This window comes from Rissa tridactyla, chromosome 13 (assembly GCF_028500815.1).
Source record: "Rissa tridactyla isolate bRisTri1 chromosome 13, bRisTri1.patW.cur.20221130, whole genome shotgun sequence".
NCBI lineage: Eukaryota > Metazoa > Chordata > Aves > Charadriiformes > Laridae > Rissa > Rissa tridactyla.
Window position 1 is genome coordinate 14,630,802 of NC_071478.1, and position 23,071 is coordinate 14,653,872.

A 23,071-nucleotide genomic window follows, 5' to 3' on the forward strand; every position below is an offset into this window, starting at 1 on the left:
TAAAGTAATTACTGAACACTTAGTTGCATATTTGTGTCCGCTGTGTTAGTCTTGCATTTTTTCAGCAGTTGAAAGCTCAGTGCAATGCTTGAGACTTTGATTTTATCATTGTTTCTTTTTCTTGCACAGGAGAAGAGATCAGTGTTGGTTGTCTTCTGGGTCCTGGCCTTTCTCACTGGAAACACCTTATACTTGCTTTACACATTCAGCTCTCAGCAGCTGTACAACAGGTGGGCAAAATTTACATTATACATGATAGAAGCAGGTGATAATTGCACACTTTTCCCCGCACTTTGAGAGGAAGTGTGCATACTTAAGGTATCTGCCGTCTTTGTCACACCTTTGTAATACCTTTCAATGGACAAAGAGAATGTGTGCATTGCTTCTAGCAGTGGACTATGCTCCGATCAATAAATGACATAACCGGGGTCTAAATGGGCCAGGGTGTGATGATATACTACAGTGTTACTGCTTGAAACATAAACATTTGCAATTTTCCTATGTATTGAAGCAGGGTGAATACTTTTTTATAGTGGGACTTCTGAGTTTCCATTTTGACCAGCAGCGGAACATAAACAGCAGGTGTTGGAAGCAAATAAGAAATTGACCCACTGATTTTCCTCTTTCTGTAATGTTTTCTTTTCGCTCTGTCAAGCTTGGAGTCTACAGGAGATAAACCGGAGGTGAAATAGTAGCGTTTTACCTCAGTGTCCTCAGGGCTTAGAGGCATTTGGATCTGAGGTAATTAAGATAGCCTCCACTTTCAAATTCTGACTGAAGCGGTTCTCAAATACAGAAAAGTTAGTACCTGTGGATTTGGTTCAGTACTAAATGACAGATAGGAAGCAAAGATACAGAACTTAAGCAAGGGAATGTTAGTAGAATAAATAGGAAGAAATGGAGCCATATCAAACGTGGTTACTTGAGAAAGTAGTTTTGATATTAGTAGCTAAAAGTGTATGAATTATCTTCCCAATTAAAATGTTATTTCTCCTACTGAAGGGCACTTAGAACTTCACACTGAAAACACAATGTGTGTAACGTGCATCTGTTGGATTATGGCTAGATGGCTCTTGGGTATGTTTTTTCCGTCATTTATTGCCCCAAATGTATTTGGATCATGGGAAAGCTGTATAGGTAAATGCTTCTAGAAAAGGAGAGAGATGAGAAGGCTTGTATGTGTGGGTCCGAATGAGAGGTGGCAAGCCATGGGATATTCTGTATAGGCCTTGTGGGAGGGAATGGAAGAGAAGAAACATGTATGGCATAAAGGTGTGAAAGCATTAGTCAAAGAATCACAGAATGGTTCGGGTTAGAAGTGACCTTAAAGACCATCTAGTTCCAACCCCCCTGCCCTGGGCAGGGGCACCTCCCACCAGCCCAGGTTGCTCCAAGCCCCGTCCAACCTGGCCTTGAGCCCCTCCAGGGATGGGGCAGCCACAGCTTCTCTGGGCAACCTGCGCCAGGGGCTCACCGCCCTCACAGTCAAGAATTTCTTCCTCACATCTCGTCTAAATCTGACCTTTCTCAGTGTAAAACTGTTCCCCCTTGTCCCATGGCTCCCCTCCCTGCTCCAGAGTCCCTCCCCCAGCTTTCCTGGAGCCCCTTTAGGGACTGGAAGGGGCTCCAAGGTCTCCCCGGAGCCTTCTCTTCTCCAGGCTGAACCCCCCCAGCTCTCTCAGCCTGTCCTCACAGCAGAGGGGCTCCAGCCCTCTGATCATCTTTGTGGCCCTCTGCTGGACCCGTTCCAACAGGTCCATGTCCTTGCGCTGAGAACTCCAGAGACTCAGGAGCTTCAGATTAAGAACTTTGTTTGTATAACAGGGCAACAGTGTGTCCCCAAGAAGAAGGTTAAGGTTAAAAGCATGAATGCGACTGGTTTAAAATAAAGGATAGATCATCTGAAATAAAAGGGTTTCAGCAAATTGAGGCCAGCCTACACACGCTGTTCAGGGCATGGTTTATTAACAGTGAACAGACTGGGCAACAGCTTCACCGAAAAGCCCCGTGCCTGCAGGTGTCACGCTTGGTATCTGTGGCTTGCTGTGTGGGGACCTGTGACTATTCATGAGGCAGGCCTGTGAAATCAGAAGTAGGTGCTTCAGTTTTGTTTCTTTCTGGCTTATTTTTCATTTCCTGATTTATTTACTTTTTGCTTGTTTCTAGTGCATGAATAGTAGTAAAGTCTCTGATTCTGTTTCTGTTTTTAGGGTATAATTTTACCTGTTGTGCTGTACCAGTGTTGTGAGTATTTTAAATTCATGTTCAGGCTTTTCATTCTGGGTTGGTTATTTTACTTTTGCCTTTTTTTTTGTTGTTTTGTTTTTGTCAAGTTTTTGCTTTCTACCATGAAGCTTTAGTAGGTAAATATCCTGAAGAGGAGCCCTGTTTTTTCAGTCTGAGCAGGGTCCAGTCCTCATTGCTGCTTAGGTCAGTAGCTCCTGCCCATTGCTACATGAAGTTCTGCTGTCCTGGACTTCCCTTCTTTAAAGGGCAAGTGTTCAGCCCATTCAATAACATTATGTAAAGGGCACTACCTTTTTGGATCTTTGGTTCAGGTAAGAGTTGCTAATTAACACAGCTCAGCTCTTGGTCTGCTTCAGAGAGGGGCGAGCTATTGTGAGAGCACGAGGCACCTGAATTTCTGACCTTTCTGCCATGTTTAATACAGTCCTTCCTTTGTCACCACTTTGTTTCACATGCACAAGTAGCTTTAGAGACTGCTGTTTGGGTCCTGTGTTCTGGCAGTGGGCAAACCTGCTGACCTCAGTAGAAATGGGCAAGAACAGCCAAAGCCAAGAGGCCCAGAGGAACCATGGGACTAATTTGCATGTCTTATTCCTGTTGCCCTTGAGAACTTCACTGAAGTTCAGTGGAGTTTCTAGGCTTTCTCTGGCTAGCAGTGGATACAGCTGGTATCAAGAAGCTTAAGTGAGGTTCTCCTCATTGGTATTTGACCCTTGTTATCCTGCCTTTCAGCCTCATATTTCTCAAACCCAACCTTGATAGGCTGGACTTCTTTGACCTGATGTGGATTGTGGGGATCGCGGACTTTGTACTGAAGTACCTCACCATCGCATTGAAATGCCTAATTGTTGCCCTGCCTAAGATCATCCTAGCTGTCAAATCAAAGGTAAGAGTCTCTTTCCTTCTTGATATACAGATGATTGTCTTTGATAATGTAATACCTTTGTGGCATGTTTGCAGCATGAAATATGGATGGAAAAAAAAAATAAAATCTCTGATAAAAATTTGGCAGAAAGTCACCTGGGTAGTGAGTTTTTGTTTTTGAGCCATCGCAGACCTGAGCAAGGGTTTGGTAATGCCAGCAAGTAGTTAAAGTCCAGAGAGAGAGGGGTAGGCATTGCTCAAGAAGGAATAGGTATTAGCAGTGAGATAACTGCTTTTCTGGTTGACTTTGTTCTAAGTCTTGTTTTCTGAGTAATCTCTGTAAATAGATATTTCTGAAGCAAGGAAGGAAATTGCAAGTACTTGTCTCTTTGGCTTTCCACTTGGGCCAAAGAAGTAACAGTATTAAATTGAAGCTACTGATGCCACAAAAGATGCCACTAGTTCTAACCATGGGTGAAGAAATTTTAACTACATGGTTAACATACTTAAATGTTTATAAAATCCTATGTAGACTAGGCCTAACTACTGAAACTTTCTCACTACATTCTTTCTCTTGAAATACTTCTTCATGTTTTTTCACTTGCACAGATCTGTCAGGGCGCTCCTTCCTCCACTTAGTAGTGTCTACATTTCAGTGGCAAATGTAGCAGTGTGTATTATTTGCATTTGGTAAAGAAACTTTCTGGCAGCTAAAGGGATGAAAGGCACTATATAGATGGAAGATATTATCATTCATCGCTGAAAGTCTCAGGCAGGGCACTTAGAGGGATATCTAAACTGGGAATAGTTTTGCTTACAAATGACATGGGTGGCAGGGGAGTTGAGCAGTTTGTTCCTGCACAGCAGGGCTATTCGAGATGGTTATTAATTTATTTCTGGCAATTGTCCAGCTCCTTTTTTTTTCCCCCCCTTCTTCCTCTATTATTATTATTTTATTTTGGGAGATTAATGTGCTAGGTCAGAGCATAATCCAGCCTGGGGAGGGAGGGAAAAGTGATGTGAATAGTCTTCCCAAGATAAATTGCAGTGTTGGAAAAGGTTCACAGCCTTTGCTTGCTTGTCTGAGAGCTATCCCAAGTACTCATTAATCCTTGTCGGGAGAGAAGAAAGAGAAGGGGTCCTTATTTGCAGCTACAGTGGGAGGCTGGTAAAATCACATCTGTCAAGGGCCTATAATGACTCAGAGCACAGATGCTTCATTTTTAATACCTTTTTCTGGATAGCAATATTTCTCACTTTTTTTAGGTCCCTTTTTGTCTTAGGATGTTGTTGACGGTCTCACTGTCCCTTGACATCTGAGACTGCTGTTACCTACCACTATGGATCTGGATTTATTTTTATCCCCTTCTCTACACTGTATCCATTAAGCCAACCAAGGATGAGATCTGGTGTAACAAATTAAGCAAGATCAAACAGGGATGGGCGAGCTCCAAGAGAACCCCAGGATGCCATAGAAATTGTAATTGGTAACCACATAGCTGAGCTCTTGCCCTGAGCCTGATGACCTAGCTTACTTCTACAGGCCAGCTCAACGCTACACATCTTATTTTTCAGATGACTTTAAGATGTAAGATTTTTCTGATAGGCACATTAACTTTGACCAAATTCTTACCAAGTTAATTGCAATCTTAATACTTGCTAGAAACAAAGTTATTCTCTTCCTCCCCATAGGCTTGTAGTAGTGTTTCTGCTTGTAAGCCTAGCTTGTAGTTTAGGAACTTCTAGATGGCTGTCACTTAACAGTAGCAAGCTGCTGGAGAAATACAAATTAAACTCACAGAGTAGAGCTAGGAGATTTATTCGAGATGCATTTACTGAGAATTTTTCTGCCAATGTAACTAGTCGGAACAGTAGCCTCTAGCTCCCCATAATACAAGGCCTGAAGTGGAGATTGCTCCACTGTCAGGGGTAGAGTTCAGCACAGCTGTGAATGGGATAGAGGTATTTAATCTTGAGCTTCCTTGCAGTACCTTCTTGCTGGCAGTCAGTGACAGATGATAAAACTTGCCCATGGATGGTATATCAGGGACTTTGATCAGTCTGTGTTCAACCTCTGAGCAGGCTCTTCAGATTTTCCTTATTTTGGAAGTTCAAAGACACTTCCAAAGCTAGTCTGGCTTTTCATGCTGCTCCTTGAGATTCTGGTCTTCTCTGAATACTGTGTGGTTTTCACTGATACTTGCATAGCCTTTCTGGTATGAGGCATCTGCTCCTTTTAAGTCTCTTACCTCTCCATATCCACTGTGATTGGAGCAAGACCAGATTCTTTTATTTTTCTTTTACACATCAAAGTCTCCATATCTCCCCTCAGTCTTCTCTGTAGACTGAACAACACCAATTTTTTGAGTCTTTTCTCAGAGATCGCTCATTCCAAATGTTATTATTCTCTTCTGGACTGTCTGCAGTCCCCCCTGTTTTCCAGACCATTTCTCCAGTCTGTCAAGACGAGTTTGGATTATAATCCTTTCCAGTGTGCTTAGTCTTTCCCAGTTTAGTGTCAACTGCGTATTTCATAAGACTGCCCTGTTCCGTCAAGATTGTTAATGAAAATGGGGAGTAGTACTAAACTCTGCTTATTTCAGTTAGATGCATCTTTTCATTTTGGCAGTGAATACATTAAAAATTTGGGGTAGAGCCCAAGCGGAGCCTTCCAAACTCTGGAAGACTCAGTTCTCCCAGTCTAAAGTACTTGGGTCATGTATTCGCAGCATGGCCCCATCACAGGAAGGGCGACATTTGGTTTAAGATGACATCAAGAGCCATCTTGGATTTATAGCATCAGTTTATGCTTTGACTGAAAAAAAAGCAAACTAAAATTAGTTTTGTCTTTGCAATCGGAATACAGAGAAGAGCAAACACGATAATGAGTGCTTGAAGTGTGAAGCATGAAGACTGCTATATTATCAGGATGCAACTAGACAAGAATTCTCAAAGCTTCAATACCTCAGAAATGGAACATCTCTGCAAGCAACTCCTCCAAAGAATGAGGGAAGATTGAAAGTTTGACAAAAAAATCCCAGACTTTCCCAAGTTCCAAACCAGCCTGGAAAACAGGGATGTCAAGAGAGGCTGAGAGACTACAGTCAGGCTGGAAGGCAGGGAAAGAAGAGCTTGCATTCTCCCCAAATAGGGGAGAAAAGCAGAAAACTGACGGTAACCCCAACTATGAGATTCCAATCTTACACCTCTGCAATCGGTGGGAGTCTGTGGGAGAAGGAGCATACCTGTGGCTAAAGGTGTCCCTTCCTCCCTCGTGAGCTGTGATCGGCGCATCAAGCTGGGTACAGGTTCTAATAGCAGCTGGGCTCATAATTTCTTTGGAAGGGGGGCTTGGCTCCCACCCTGCATGCTGAAGGCTCTCCATTAAAAAAGGCAAATAAGATCATTTGGTTCAATATAAAATGAATTAAAGTAAATTAAACTGCAGGAGCCATGTGGCCTGCAGAGGCCTCCATTGTTGTACACACATAAATGGCAGCTTTTCATTTTCACTGCTAAGGAATGACAGCTTGAGGGGGGTGGAATTAAAAATAAGGAAATAAATAATAAAAAGACACAGTTGCCAAAGATTTCCTTTAGGAAATCCCAGGTGCCTGCAAGTCTCCCGTCCCCTCCTCATGCTGTTGTCAGCAATCTAAGCTGATATCCTGGAGAATGGAGTGAAGCATGGCAGGGTGGAGGAGGGGAAAAGAAAACCAAACCAAAAGAACTGTAAGAAACTGGTATCCCAGGTCCTTTTATATATATAGGGATATATATATATATATATGTATATCCTTATCTCTACAGGGGAGAAAAATACCAGGGACACACTTTTTTCCATCAGTCTTAATGGTTGGTATATAAAAAAGGCTCTAAGTAAGAATTTTCTTTGCACGCTCAATACAGACATGCAAACAAGTTGCAAGGGGCTGCATTTCCAGAAGACTGAAAATTCAAAAGGAAAACACTAACATTTGTTTGTTGAAAACATAGTATGAAACTAGCATCGAATAAATACTTGTCAGTTTTGTTTGAAAGCTGGATCTAGACATTGAAAATGAGTTTTTTTGGCAAGGCTGGCATTACTCATGTGAAATTTTTTCTTTATGCTGTGTCAGGGGCAAGTGTACTAGCCCACGCTAGTACTGTGGACTCCTCACTGCACTCACTGCATCTTTGAACATATTTGCTTGCATGGGTTTTTTTTCTGGTGCCCCCCCCCCCTTTTTTTTTTTTTTCCCCCCCTTTAAAAGTACCATCTCATCAAATCTGGTTGGAGAAAGCTTGGCCTGTGTGTGGCTATTCTTTACACAGTTTTTCACTTGGACTTTGAGCCAGATGCCTTTTTCAGGTCCATCCCATGTTTCCTGGCATAGATGGTTACAGCTCTGCCATGTAAACTGGCATATTAAACTTTCCATACTCCTTCTGAAGCTACACCTTGGATATGATAGAAATATAAAAATGTCTTTTGCACAAAATAGTATGATTTGGATCATTCAGCCGAAGAAAGCTATCTTAAGGCAATGTATTATAGTGTCAGCTAATCTGTGATAACTGCGTATTCTGTGAGCCTGAAGCTACTAACACTTGATTTTGAGTGGCCCCAGTGCTCTTCCATGTTCCAATGGAGCACAAGCGTGTGCTTTACCGTATCACCACCTGTTTCTGTGCGCAGCCTTGTATAATTAGAGAGTTACTGTAAGGAAAATGAGCACTTACCTTATAATGATTAGAATTGTTCTGCAGCCTGCCACCATCTTGTGTCAGAGCTCAGCTCCATGGGATACCGTCGTCCAAAATCCTAGTGCCCAGCCTTTCTCACTGGGCAGACTGACCCTCCATTACGTGACTAATTGCACAAACGACTTGCATGTGCAGAAGTTCTGTGTTCCTTGAGCAACAAGCTCTTCTTGCAGTGGGGATTCGTGTAGAACAGACCGTGACATAGAACAAAGTCCATCCTGCTGGACTTTCCACTGGGGGAAAGAGGACAAGCTGGAGCAGTTTGCTGCTGCCAAAGTGCTTTCTCTAGGCCCCAGCCTCTTCCAGAAGGCTCACGTTAGGAGAGTTTCCAGAGGAAAGTTGTGTTAATTGTGGCGGTGTTGGCAGCAGCCTTCTTTTGTCATGGGGCCAGATATCTATCAATCATTTAACATGAAGTTTACATATGTTTTCTTTCATCCTGAGAAAAACAAGGCCTCTTGGAGCATTTGAGTCCTCTAGATGCTGATCAAAAAATACAGAAGCATTAAAACAAGCACTGTCGCGGACACATAGATGATATATTACAAAAAATAACTGGGTGAAGATCTTCCTTGTCTGTGCCCTCTTGTACTGTGCGATATGCAAGTTAATCCTCGTCTTCTCTAATAGTGGGGCTAAAGTGGTGTTTCAAGATAGATGATAGCCTATCCTCTCATTACCCTCTCCTTGATGGTCTTGGATGCTATTTGGGGGAACTCACTCAGAAATAGATTCACTCTTCTTGGACCACAATCTGAGCTTTGATCCTCTAGAGCCATGGGAGCTACGTGATTGTTCTGCAAAGACTTTCCCCCAATGCAGCCTGGGATAGATGTGGTGTCCCAGAGTCAGAAATGTGGGATTTATCACTTAACGAAAGAAAAAGATTAACTGTAGCATAAGACTAGGTACTGAGGAACTGGGACTTTTTTCAGTCACTCTGCCTAACACACTTTGAAAGGAAATGCTACTAAATTTTTTAAAGGAATCATTGCTCATAGGTGCCTTCCAAGTTTAACTTCCCAGTTTAAGATACCCAAGATGTGACTTTCAGAAGTGCTGTGCACTAACTAAAAAGCTCATTTTCCCCTCTAGTCTCACCTTGGAATCACTCCTCATTAGTCTGCATGGATTTTCACCAGCGTCCTCTGTGCCACAATCCTGTTTACTGCTCCTACCCAATACCTTCTTATACTGGCAATATGACCTGAAATCTCAGCAGAGCCTGCTCTCCTCCGATCCAAATTGCCAGCAGGTCTCAAAAGTTTTTTCTAGCATCTTCCTGTTTCAGAATATGTCCTAATGCTGCTGGCAACAGAACAAGTGAGACTTGGAACTTCCCTTGAGTGCTAATCACAACTTACAGTTGCCTCATTGCAACTTCTCTCACTTCTCTTACATCCCATTTTAATTCCGCTGTGTAAAATTGTGGCGTGCCTTTCTGTTTCCTTCCGTGGAGGCCACATGCACACTTACCGAAAGCCTTATGTCAAAAGAGACTACAGAGTTGATGCTTGGTTAGGCTATGTGGGAATTAGCATTGCAGCTGCAGTTGTAATTTGCCCCCTTTGGTGTGTATATATTGTGATTTAATTTTTAATTATGTGATTCCATGTTATTTTTCTGTATGACTTCTCCCGTCCATCACCAGCGTATACTGTGCCCCATGGATGAAGCAAGGTGAGGTATTGGAAGAAGCTGTTGTAGAAACTGGAAAGTTCATAGAGAACAAAGAGACCACTGGAAGAAAAAGGATGTTCTACAAGTTGAAGTTGAATGCTACACTGGAGAATTAAATTCCATCCTTTTCTTTGCCAAATAATTCGTATGTGGTTTTAGAAAAGCCATGTACATCTACAAACTGAAGTCAGTGGTTTAGCTTTTAATGGTAATGTGATCTATAAAAATTAAGTGCTTTATAAAAAGTCTAGTCTCAGACATTTCAGCTCGGACACCAAAACAACGTTACCTTAACCTTAGTCTTTCCATGTCTCAAGTTTTTGTTTAGAAAATGCAGAGAATAGCTGTCCCTTAGGTCATCAGCAATGTGAAAATAAGTTGTTTGTGTTTTTGGTTTTTTTTTTTTTTTTTAATCTTTTACTGTAGTGGTAATATCATAAAAAGACTGAAAAAATTTTAGTAGTTTTCTACTCTGAGCAGACCTCAAATAGCATGAAGTGATAGGATGCAGATCTACCATCAAGTAGTAAGGGTATAACACAATACCACATGCTCAATGAGTACCATTCACCCTCTGTGAAAAAATAGTGTGTGTTCACATCGTTACAGGCTGTATTATACTGCAAGGAAAACTGCAATTGTATGCAAATCCTGAATTATGCTCTTCCAAAATAAGTGCTTGATTTAAAAATATAGAAATTGTCTATGCGGTGAAAGAAGGTAGAGCAAATGGGAGGATTATACGCGAGTCATTGACTGTTTTCAACAAAGCATTCTGGAAAAAAAAAAGTATCAAAATTTCACCGTGTGCTATCACAAGGCTCATCAGCAGAGTGGCTACAATTAGATCCTCAGCACAGTCTTGTGCTAATGAAGTGTTTGATAACGGGAGTGGTATTCTGTCAGCTTTTACAGTAACTCACCCTACAGACCAAGCAGGGTAAGCGGTGCGCTGCTTCGGTTTAGTCAGGCTTAACTCCAGCCTGTTGCAGGGGCTTGATGAGAGCAGAGGCTCTTTTCTGGAATCAGACTCTACCCTAACCAGGGGCTGTAATTTCCTGTAATATCCAATTTAATTTAATCTCTGCAGTCCAGAAAGGTGATATACTTGCTCTGGAGGGCTGGCTCCTGCACAGTGCTGTCCTGTATTGGGGCTGGTTCACAGGCTCTCCAGAAATGGCTTTTGCTGATCTTGGAGAGCTGTTCAGTCTCTATAGAGTGTATTCAGGAGAAGATTCCCAGATTTACATGGATTTTTTAGAAAATAGGAAAAGTCACCTAACAGAGGCGGGCCTTGCCTTATCTCAAGCTGTTGTTCCAAGCCAGATGCACAGGAGAAATAATTGTATTTGTGCTTGATATAACACGCTGATCTCCCTAATCTTGATGAGAAATAGCTGAAGTACTTTAGCTGAAGTTTTCAGACAAAATGCAGATTGAGACAAAGATTTGGCTTTGAAAACCTCAGCCTAGACAGACAAGATGTAACAAAGCTGAAAAGCAGAAGACAAAAGTATATTGAGTGGACTTACAAATGATGGGTGCCACCTGCAATAAGTCACTGCTATGAGAAGGCTAAAGTTTGCTGCTGAAATTATAGGGAACAACCGTTGTTTTCTAAGCTTCTGGCTCAGAAAGAAGACCCCGCTTCTGATGCAGTCCTTTGTAGAATTAATTCTGATTTTCTAGGCACTTTTCCTCGTTTAAAAAAGGGCTGGTGTGTTGCACTGAGATGCCTGACAAACCTTCCATTTCTGTAAGCATTTACTGTAGCACTAGTTCTCTTCTAAACGATGCTCAGCTGTCTGTATTGCCTCCCTCCTCCTAGCTGTAATCACTCTAAGCTTATCAACAGACCTCTCTTAAATGGTCAAGTGGGTGGTGTTAATGGGCTGGATGGAGAGATGCATCCATTTAAAACTTAACTTCACTCTTGTGAGGATGTTAACAAGCATCTAGCTGCTAAGAAATCCTGATACCCTGCAGATACCATTGAAAACTGAAGATTTGCATTAGATAAAGGCATTATAAAAGCTCTGTGAAGGGTGGAGCTTTTTTTGGTTAGAAAATTGAAATTCGTTACTTGCTGCATGATCATTTTACAGCCACGCTCTGCCACTTCCAATTCCGCAGCCTGTCTGGACCTCTAGGGCTGCCTGTGACCCATCTTTCCTTACGTCTTTGCTGGGGGCTCTAGTGTGTTTTAGTGCCTCAAAAACTTCCCCTGTAGAAGAATTTCAGCTTTGATGCCCCAAACGCTGAATCCAGAAGTTCCATCTGATGCAATGAGAAGGAAAGCAGTGACCAGCCCAGCCTGCTAGGGAAGCAAGGCTAAATAAAAGAAGATGACTGTGAGCCTGGTGGGAGGAACAAACCAGAGAAAGCAGTTTGCTGCCTTTAGCTTGCTGGTAGCTTTCATCAGAGCTGGCTGAGGAGGGGAGGGGGGGCGGAGAACTGCCTGTGTGAAGGGAAGGAAGTGACAGCGTAGTCATTAGCAGACTGCGACCCTCTGTCACGGGGGCTCCTGAAATAAACGATGATTGTATTGAAGCACGAGGCTGGATAGAGACCTCTGTGCTAATTTAATAAATTGCTTGCATTTAGGACCCCAGATTGTTGCTGTTACATTTTTGCTATGTGATGCCACCTGGGATTAACAAGAAGGAGGGGATGGGGCAGGGGGGGGAAGAGGAAGAAAGCAGCCCAGGTCCGTTAGCAACCGCTGGTGTGACCTCACTCCTTGTCCCGGGGGGGATATGAGATCATGAGAATGCCAGAGCTCTCTGAAGGATTCGATTTGTTCGCTACAGCAGGATGGCCTGCCGAGTGATCTCATCTCTGAGACCCCAGGGAAGGGCACTAGCTGCTGCTGCTAGCCTCGTGGACTGCGGAGGACATAATCCCCACTCCAAATCTCACCAATTAACGATTGACCTGTGATGACATCACCGATGACAAAGCTAACTGGGACAACACAGCAAGATTCCTGGGGAATTTCCCCTTCTCCGTGATCTTATCAAACAAAAGAATTTTGACATGTCAAAAGCAAATCTTTCGGTCCAGATAATGTCATTGCAGATTAAGCATAGTTCTGGGCTCACAGCTTGCCCTGACCTAGTGCCCTGTCACCAGTTGTCCCTTTTAAGTAGTATGGGACAGAACATAAACAGGTCCTCATTAGGCTGGGGGGACCTAAATTAGGTAGCCTTATTTAGCCAGCTTCTCAGCCCTAGTCTTAGGTGCTTTAAAAAAGAAATTACATGGTAAGAAAAATCTGTTTCAGTTGTTGCACGTCATGATTGTAGTAAGCCAGGAGGGAGTTTTTGTTACCTTGCAGGTGTCCTTCAAGGAAGGAAAGCTCTGTAGTTGAAGTAAACACCAGAATGCTAAAGAAAGCTTTGGTGAAGGTTTGTAAGGATGTTGCCCATTCTGAGTGAAGTGTTTCAACCAGCATGCTTCCCCCCGCTCTCTTCCTTAAGGTCCTCAGGAAGGTTTGGTATCTCCGAGTTTAAAAATGCCTTAAGGGTGTTTTTTTCAGAGACTGCCTTTTTATCTGTGTACTGTACAAGACCCAACACACACACGAGTGGAAGGGGAAGGATGATAGCAAATAGGTAATTAGTTTGATTCTTTGGGATGATCTAGAAAGCTGTCAGGAAGACTGATGTCACCCTACATTTAAATCCTTGTCCCTTCAGAAGGGGGTATAGGATCAGAGACTTACCTTTCATTCTTTTCTTTGTTAATAGTATCTACAATTTACATCGTATTCATCCCTGTAAGTTTTAACCTCTGCTGCTAGCATTCTGTAGCATTGCACAGATATGCAATAAGCTGTATACCTATAACCTGCGCTAAAAGTTTAAGATTCAAAAGGGTAGAAGAGCTGGATAAATGACAGAGCAAGAGGAACACTAAGAAACAATGAAGTAATAGTTATCCTTTCTAGGCACAGAATTGAATGGCTGCAAAGCAAGCTGCATCTCACAAATACTGGTCTTTGCGCCATTTAACAGAGCGTATAGGTGGGCAGTGAACACAAGTCCTATAAGCTTCAAGCCCTGCACCTGTTAAGTGCTGCTCTTTTCACCTCCTGATAGTAATCATATCTGACTTGTTTGTTTGTTTTACAGGGAAAGTTTTATCTGGTTATTGAGGAGCTGAGCCAGCTGTTCCGCTCCCTTGTCCCCATCCAGCTATGGTATAAATACATCATGGGAGATGATCCATCCAGCAGCTACTTCCTAGGTGGGATCCTGATCATCCTGTACAGCCTCTGCAAGGCGAGTACCACCTCATTAATAACCTCTATGGGAACTGTAGCAAGAGCAGAGAAAGAAGCACAGCTGAGGGGAACAAATATACCTTTTGATTGTTGCTGTCACTTGCCAGGAAGGAAAGCTGCAGCAGCTGGGGGCACCATGTGCTTTAGTTGCTAAAAGCATTTTGCTTCACCAGTATGTGGGCATTGCTGAGCTAGAGGAAGATCTGCGGCTGCTCGTGTAGTGTTGCATCAGGCTGATGAAGTCATTGCTGCTCTCTAATACCTTTCTGTAAAGGCTAGAGGAGAATGGGAGTGGAGTCTTGTGGAACCAGTACTGGAAGAGAGGTTAGCTGTCTCCAGACTTCTAAATGCAACACTGAAAGGAAGGTTGCAGACAGTTACATGTTTCTCTCTAAGCTTTCCTCTGTCTTTCAAGGCATGGTAGGTACTCTGTCACCCGTAGTACTGAATGCAGCAGGGAGAGAGAGGGTCAACCAAGTCCTGCCTAGATAAAACAGGCACACTGTGAATAGGTGCGGCGTATTTAGAAGAGTCCCAAGTCTGCCCAGGGACAGAGCAGGACCTGAAGCAAACAATGATACACCTTTGTTAGCCCTTGAGAAAGGCCAAGTGAGTCAAGCTTGCTGCAGCCCTGATGCTCGACTCTGCTTAGGAGAAAGGGGCTATGGCTTTGCAGAGGCAGACTGAAGAACAGAGACTATATACAAGCTGAAAACAGCTCCAAGGGGCTACCGGGGCTAATCATACTATAACTCTTATGTGAGATGTGGCTGCAGTTGCAGCTATATGTTGCATAGGAATGGGGCAACGCAACCCCTGCTGTCCAGGAATTTACAATTTTTGTAGGCAAGATAGGCAGAGAAGGTCATGGGAAGTGAAGTGACTTGGTCACAGCAGGTCCGTGATCAAGCCAGAAACAGAGCAAACAGTGCCAGGATGAAAGGCACGTGAAACCAGCATAGCTCCCTGCACGCTCATCCATTCTCTCAGCTGTATGTTTCCTGCTCTTTGTGCTGTGGGAGAGGATTGTTGTCCTTTTCAAAGATTCCATTTTCTGGATCCCCTCTAGACTACAGCATCCAGCCAAGGACAGATTTCAAGCGATCTTTCTGGTATCCCATCTTGCAAAAGTTATTCAACACCTGGAGAAGAGACACTTACCTGCAGTTCCACATGTTATTCCTTACATCTGGAGAAATCATCATAGTGTGAAGAAGCAGTGGGGGCCATCTGCTCCTTGGAGAAAGGGGAACCAAGCACAAAACCACAGCTGGCAGGGCAAGGGCCTCACCGGCCCCACAGCACCCAAACAAGGCAGGCAGGGCAGGCCTGGAGGTGATAGCCAGGTTCAAAGAGTCAGGATCTTCAGGTGGTGAGGCAGGTCCAAGATAAAGCCAGAATATCAATCCACAAGTCAAGATCAGGTCTGGTGAAGGCAGCCAGGGTCAGGCACAGTCCAACAATTGTAGGGCATAACCATTGTGACAAGACAGGCTTCAGCACAGGGTGGGAAATCACACCATGTGCTGGGGTGTCCAGATCAGTGGGATTTTTAGCTAGGCGCAGACATGGCTACAGTTGAGCTAGAAACTAGCAGACACAACACAGATCAAACATGAAGTAAGGTCTCCAGGGCTGAGCTTAAATAGAGCTCCTGGTCCTATGGGCAGGGATTGGGGGGTGGAGACCCCAGGTGAAGCTCATGGGGGCCATGAAGGTCTATTAATGCACTTAGGGCACTGACACGTAGGTGCAAGATGTTCTATATGGGCTGGCTTGATCTTTCTCTACTATGAAGCTTTTCTAGGTGATAGCATGATAATCTAGATGGGAAAAGCAACCTCATTTTGAAAAGTTCTGCCCATCTGTTATTTAGGACCTCTGTGAGGAGAGAAGGACAGTTATTTATTAGCCTTGACTATAACTTAGGACCAGGGCTGTGGGGCACACTTGTGTGAAAGTGCCTTGGCTACAGCCTATGCCTTTAATATGCGTGTTTCTTCCTTTAATTTGTCTAGTTCGTTGGAGGTGTAAATGGATGGATAGGCCAGCTGAAGGGTAATAAGTCCAGGAACATGTCCCAGGTCACTGTGTGGCAACTACGTAGTACCACAGATGTGTCCTGGTTAGGATTAGACCTCTGTGTGTTAGAGACACTGCTTGGAAGCGAACTAAAAGTGTGAGCACACTTTTCCAATACAGATCATGAAATACTAGGTGCGTGCATCCCATTTACAATCAGAAGAGTCGCAGGTCTAATTCCTTGCCTAAGATACTGAAAATATACCCAAAGGAGTCCACATTAGCAAAGCCACAAACCGCATTAGAAAAACCACAGAAGCCAATTTGGCACTCAGACCTTCTGTGCTCCTGGCAAAAATCCAGGGCTCAGCTAGGGCCGCATCCCCTTTCCCTACACAAAGGACAGGCTCGACTTTCAGAAGGTTGTATACAGCGCAGCTGATGGGAGCTGTCTCGGTGTCTCTGGACTGTGTAAACACGAACCTCCGATTTTGGCCTCCAGGTCTTATTTTTTCCCTATCCTGAACAGAAGCACTCACCGGCCACGAACCCGATATTGTTCCAATCCTATTGCTAGAAAGTTGACTGGTGCAACATAGACCTCAGTGCATGGGGTGATAAATGGATGTTAAGGAGACTACTGAAAGATGCATTTTTAGGGGTATAGGAAACTCCAGAGGAAAAAAAAAATCGAAGGGGGCAAATGAACTGGGAGAAGAGGAGACATCAGAGCCAGAGCAAAGGCATTGAAGTCACGCTATAAGCAAAGCAACCAGAAAAAGCTGTGAAGTGGACTGTGGGAAAGAGCTGATCCCTATCCTTATTAGAAGATAAAAAGTCTGTAGTAGTCGGCAGCCTCAAGTGCTCGTTGCTGACTGGAAGCATTACTGGAAGGACCCTGGGAGCCTTTTTACGTGCTGACTGGAAGCATTATTGGTGCCTTCATTTGATTCCGCATGTATTGCATGATGAGCTCATTGGCATTCCCTGCAGTGAGCCCACTTAATCATGATAACAAAAAAAAAAAACAAAACAAAAAAAAACCAAAAAAAAGGCAAGCCAACTCCAGGCATTCTGGTGCCTTTGTACTGCTAGTCCCCTACGGCACTGCATGTTCTGCATCACATCTTCCCCTGCCCTCCTAGCCGCTTCTCACTCAGGCAGGTTAGAAATGGAAAGGTCCTGTTATATCATGCCCTTCTCCCGACAAATGCAGGGCTGTTCTTTGCACAATCACTTCTCCGTATCTTGTCTAGTTCATGGTGTCTTTTTCCCTGTGTTGTGCCAGCGGATAGGGAAGATGAAGCTGGCATTCCAGATTAGGTTTTCAAGCTGTTTTCCCTTTCATTAGTAGTATCTTATCTTCACTTTAAGAATGCTGAGTGTCTCCTCTCTTGCTCAGCCCCTTGATATTTGTAGGCAGTTTATCGATAGTCTTTTGGCCCCACTTTGGTACCGCTCAGACAAACTGTAAATATTTGTGTCTTTTAGTCTCTTTTCAGAAGTCATTTTCTGCAGGCTCATTTTCTGCCCTTCTCTGAACTGCTTTTAGTGTTTAATGAGGAGCCCAGAATGAGCACTGCTCTCCAGATGCAGTTACATCATGTTTGCCGGGCAATGGAGGGAGGGGGGAAGAAAAGAACCTCGTGTTGCCCCTGCTGCTGGCCATCTTTGGGAGCCTGCAAAGTACCAAGGTGCTGGAAACTCACTCCTTTCCTGGCTTTTTAAGTTTGTCACTCTTTAGGTGGGTGGGAGCAACTCAGCCTCAGTCTTTCTCGTTCCTCAGGCCATTCTTCTCTTGGTAGCACTTAATCACTGCACTCCACTAAATCCCTCTCTGCAGCAGGACAGGCAATTCCCACTCCTTCCTTCATAATATCATCTGGGCCTTGAGATGTGAAGCTGTGCGGCTCTGCCTGCCCTGGAAATCCCCCTTTTCCCCAGAGGCTGAGGAAAGCGGTTTTCTGCCTCTTCCATGTGGAAAAGACTGCCCTTCCTTCCCTCTTCCTCGAGCTAGCTGCAGTGTTTTCTAACCTCACTTCTGGGCTTTTCAGGTGCTCATTTCTCCGGGTGGGAATTTTCGACCTTTCCTACCTAGTGGGGCTGGGCAATTTATCCTACCGTAACCCTCTAGTGTCTGCTCCTCTTTCTGTCCTGGAAAGTCCCCCTGAAGTGCAGTCCATTGTTACCAGAGCTTTTTGGGCTACCCTTCTGCACTATCAATTCACATTTATTACATATTTCATGACCATTATAAAATCTTTTTTGGCACCATCGTTACTTAGGATTTTTGTTCCTTCCAAGCATCCCTTTGGAGACACTGTACCACATGTTTCCGGAGCTTCTGGACTGTACACATGCATGGACGCGCACACACGCGCACGCACATTTTGAGAAAAGTATCTGAAATAGCATGTCTTTATTGCAGTCTTTTGACATCTGTGGTCGCCTGGGAAGTGTCCGGAAGGCACTGAAGGTCCTTTGCACCCCACAGGTAAGTAGTCATACATATTAGACCAATTTCAGAGGTTACTTGTTACTGTTGAATGATGGAGTTGAAAATTTCTCAGTGTATCAGGTTCATAAAATAAAATAATTTGTTGTCCCATGGCTGGATAAGCTGGTATCCCTCGTCAGGGACGTTAGGAAGCTTTTCTCCTTTCTGCCCTGTCCCAGCTGTGGTAAGAGACTGTTGCTGATCTGGCCTGTTTTGTCCGATTGAAAGCCCTGTGTAATATGGATTAATCCACTGAGGCCAAAACTGCAAGAAACTGATGAAACTTTGTAGTGCAGAGTGTGAGAAAGACTTTAAATAGAGGTATGTAGTGCCTGCTGTGCAGTGACATTAAAGAGGCGCTGCAGTACACCGGAGTTATCCCATAGCATTACACAGTGCTGGCATTGGGATCTCTTGCAGTGAAATACTCTGGCTTATATTTTAAAATGGTAAAATCAAAGACTGTAGAGGAAAAGAACATAACATCGTAGAACTTTGTTAGAGCTTGCCTTGCTTATTCTGTGGGCTTGGGCTGGTCATTCTTCCTCAGCATTTTTCCTTTTCCGCTATTACTGTTACAAGAAGAGAAGCAACGTTTACCTTCCACATACTTAAAAAGAAAAGTGGGAAGCCTGTGGGTGCTGCTCCTGTTATTCTTTCTGCTATTGTCTAACTTGCTAATAATAATACCTCCCACTAACTAAACACCTCTGCAAATGATGCTGAATTAATCCTCTCAGCTCCCTGTTGAGCTCATTAAATTTCATTATCATTGCTCCGCAAGTGGAAGCACTAAAAGATGGAGTCAGCTCGAGGGGAAAACAAAAAACAGAGAACACAGAGCTCCAGACTCCCTGTGTTCTGTGTGCTGGTGCCCAAATCTCCCTTCCCCATACACAGTGACATAACACCGCTGTCCTTCCCAGGGCATGCAGGGAATGGGGGTGTGAAAAACAGTGTCTATGTGTATGCTTAGCTGCAAACCAGATTATCTTCAAACCCTTTAACATTGGGACTTTTTCCCACCTCTCCCTAACAGACCTATGGAGTTCGTGCTACCAGCCAGCAGTGCAGCGAGGCTGGTGACATCTGTGCCATTTGCCAAGCAGAATTCAGGGAACCTTTGATCCTTATGTGCCAGGTAAGACCCCCAAGCTTCTCGCGTCAGGTTCACCCGTTGGCATTCATGTGGTTAACTTCTGCAGCTGGGGGGAGGCACAGTTAGCCTAGGTACTTCTAAAATCATTTGCTGGGTCTTGATCTAGGTCCTAGTGGATATTTATTGCCCTCTTCCGGATAGAATCATAGAATCACAGAATGGTTTGGGTTGGAAGGGACCTTAAAGCCCATCCAGCGCCACCCCCTGCCCTGGGCAGGGACACCTCCCACCAGCCCAGGTTGCTCCAAGCCCCGTCCAACCTGGCCTTGAACCCCTCCAGGGATGGGGCAGCCACAGCTTCTCTGGGCAACCTGGGCCAGGGGCTCACCCCCCTCACAGCCAAGAATTTCTTCCTCACATCTCATCTCAATCTCCCCTCTTTTCAGTTTAAAACCGTTACCCTTTGTCTTGTGTCTCCCCTCCCTGATCCAGAGTCCCTCCCCATCCTTCCTGTAAGCCCCAGTGATTCATGATAGCTGAGCCACTCTTTAGGGGCTGATCATGGCTACTGAGATGGAAAAGGGCAGCCTTGTAGTCCAGGGGCTGCCAGTTGGCACTCCAGACCTTGGATGTGGAATGCAAGCCATTTTTATGTGACCCGTGGGGAGACCGGCTAGTCGGTACGCCAGCTGAATTACGAGCAAGTGCTACGAGAGGGGCATAGATCCAGAATGAGCCCGAAGACTGGTGCAGCACCGTGTAATCGTGGTCTGGCCTCTGAACACCTGGCCAGGAATAAAAGTAGTTCTGCATATAGAAGTTGGTCACCACTGCCAGTAACTGGGAATTGTTTTGTTTCTCATTTGGTAAACACTGGCAAAACCTAGAACTTAAGAATGGCGTGCTCTGAGTAATGCAGTAGTCCTCATCTGATGCGAGTAAAACGCTTTGAACACACCACGCTGCCATGGGTTCTGTTAATGTATCAGAGGCCAGCTGAAGGCATTGCCTTGTGGCAAGACTGGTGATGCTTCCCCAAGATGTTCTCTTCGGGTGCTTGTAACTCAGTCAGACTTTGCCTGTTGGGGCTGAAATTCTGCGTGCTGGAGGCTGTCTCTGGCTCATGTGTGGCTGCCTGCAGGAAAACCTTAGGCAGGATTCAGCCATTTCTGGGAATGGAATTGGTGGGATATAAGCTCTCTTGTGATATCAAAATAAAGCTCAAGAGGCTTTTTCTGAAGAGCTTTCACATTCCCGTACTTTGTAACAGGATTGTCAAATTAAAGTAGGTCACCTGTGCATCAAAAGTGTCTCTTACTATTCCTGTGAACATCTGTGCAGATGTTACCAAGCTGTAAGCCCCAGAGAACCTATCTTTGTATGTGCTTATCAGAGTTAAGATTTTGATGAGTAACGTTTCTGCTGACTCCCCGTGTGTTGAGGAGCTCTCAGCTTCTTACGGCTTCTAATGCTCCATCCTTGCCCTATTCCTGCTCTTCCTCTCCGGGGCTAGGTGGGGTTGTGTGCTGAACAGCCGTCCCTCCTGGTCCCCGGCTGTACCCAAGGCGGGCTGGAGGGACGGTCCTGCTGGGGGTAGGGGAAGACACGGGAGAGGATAAGGTTGAAAACTGACATTTCTAGAGAAAGGGAAAGTGGGACTGCAAAGCTACTGACTAGGACTGGGTGATGTGAGCAGGAAAAAACAAGTGCAACAAGGAGTAGGGGGAAGAAAGGGAGTTGTTTGAGCTCAGTGGAGACTTGTAAAATAACCCAAGAAATTGGGGATGGAAACAGGGCAGAGAAAACCCTCTCAGCTCCTTTGGTAGCCCAAATGCCGTAGGCCTTTTTAATGTTTCTTTCTATTGCTATATTGAGAGAGTAATAGATCATTAGCTTTGGCAAACGGAGGTACTAGTAATCCATTTTTCATACCGCATGAGTACTGCTAATCAGCTGCACTGTCCCCCTGAACGTGCCTCGTTACCTGCTCCCGTGGCTGCCCTGTTGAGCGTGACACTTAGGGACAAGACCGGACCTCCTGCCCTCATCGTGATGACACCCTTTTGTCTCCACAGCATGTGTTTTGTGAAGAGTGCCTCTGCCTCTGGTTTGACAGGGAAAAGACCTGCCCTCTTTGTCGTTCTGTCACCGTAGAAACCCTGCGTTGCTGGAAAGATGGCACCACCTCTGCTCATTTCCAGGTGTATTAAAACCAAAACATACCGACAAATGGAATAACACGTGCGGAGAGAAGAAAAAGCTGGAACATAAACGTGGTGATGCCATGCCCCTGTTTAGTTGCCTGTGGATTTGTTGTCTTAGTCTTTCTTCCAGCTCTGTTTCTCCAGGAGCCTCAGAACAACAATTGTTGGTAGCCAGAAACTTTATTCTCAAAGGCAAGAAAGATGTAGTTTATGTTACGGCAAACACCGTGGCTAAGCTACAGCCAAGGTTTTTTCTTGAACATACATGGTTAGAAACTGCCTGGGATGTTTCCTTTTTTATTGTCCTTTTAGTATAGATAAATATTGCGTGTATAAAGCAAGCATACATGAATTGCATGTGTATAACCTGGTACACTGGAAAAAAGCTGTCCTCCTCTGGCTCGGACCACTGGTGAGATTTTTCGCATTAAACGGCCCTAGCTTCCCTGAATCTGTAACTTCATAGAATTACGCTGTTGCTGTTACATTACCTTTGAGAACTCTTCCAACACAGTGCTTCAGAACCACGTGCCCAGAGTTTACTCGGCGTTGGAGAAACATCATTTCCCAGCAGCCGTGTTTTTGCAGTTGATTCCACAAATTGTCATCTTAATAAAATCTCAAGGAACCTGGGAAAGCCCATATGCTGGTGAGCTGGAAATGACACTTGCTTTTCTTGGGAGTGTTTTTCCTCTTTAATTTTCACGATCAGGCTCTCTGATTTCCTAGCGTATGGGGAGAACAGCGGGAGGCAGGGAGAGATTAAAGTCAAGTTTGATTTTGAGGTGAAAAGTTAAGGTCCTAACCAAGAGCGTCTCAGGAGTTCAGGTGTCTCTGCGCTGTGCTCCTCAGCACAGCCACGTGCGGTGAGGCTTTGAAAACCAGCGCCACTCAGCATCCAGAACATGCCTGGGTCCGAGACCGGAATAAATGTGCTCACGCAGCACGGAGCCCATAGAGCACTGTCGATACCAGAAATGCCGGGGCGTCAGTATATGCGGCCCCCTGGAGAGACCGGGTTTAGTGAGATTTAGCAGCTTGAGGGCAGAATTACAGAGAAGCGGCTGCATGGCTTCAGGAGCCAGCCTGGTTATACACAAGCTGGATAATCCACCTGTGGTGGTGGTGGAGACTTGGTTGTAACACCTCCGCTTCGGGAAAAATGCTCTTCGAGGAGATACCTTGTGTTGTTAACAGGCGAATTGACGTTCTTTATGTTGCTGCGATTTCCCTCTCTGCGGAGGGCGCTGCGGTGGCACTCGCGTGCAAATGGAGTTGCTGTTTGTTCGCTGGAGCTTTCTCTTTGGCTAAACAACCTCTGCTTTTTGCTGCGCGCCCGGGAGAAAAGTGCCTCATTAGGCAACTGTGGCATCTTCCACGCTCATTACTATGGAAATGGCCGTAAGGTTACAATCCCACTTGAG

The 23,071-nt window shown here is 44.6% G+C and overlaps 1 protein-coding gene across 7 annotated transcripts in view; it reads left to right on the forward strand.

Annotated features, from left to right (window-relative positions):
* The window catches only part of RNFT2 (ring finger protein, transmembrane 2), a 31,319-nt gene extending 9,591 nt beyond the window's left edge, over positions 1 to 21,728 (forward strand). For 6 of the 7 annotated variants that reach the window (XM_054219627.1, XM_054219629.1, XM_054219628.1 and 3 more), the window contains 6 exons: positions 130 to 230; positions 2,980 to 3,133; positions 13,674 to 13,823; positions 18,276 to 18,341; positions 19,384 to 19,485; positions 21,519 to 21,728. In XM_054219627.1, coding sequence (XP_054075602.1) covers positions 130 to 230; positions 2,980 to 3,133; positions 13,674 to 13,823; positions 18,276 to 18,341; positions 19,384 to 19,485; positions 21,519 to 21,653 — 708 coding nt within the window. In that variant the 3' untranslated portion in view covers positions 21,654 to 21,728. The remainder of the gene's footprint in view (positions 1 to 129; positions 231 to 2,979; positions 3,134 to 13,673; positions 13,824 to 18,275; positions 18,342 to 19,383; positions 19,486 to 21,518) is intronic. The other variant, XM_054219631.1, reaches the window with a different exon arrangement.
* The last annotated feature ends 1,343 nt before the right edge of the window (positions 21,729 to 23,071 follow it).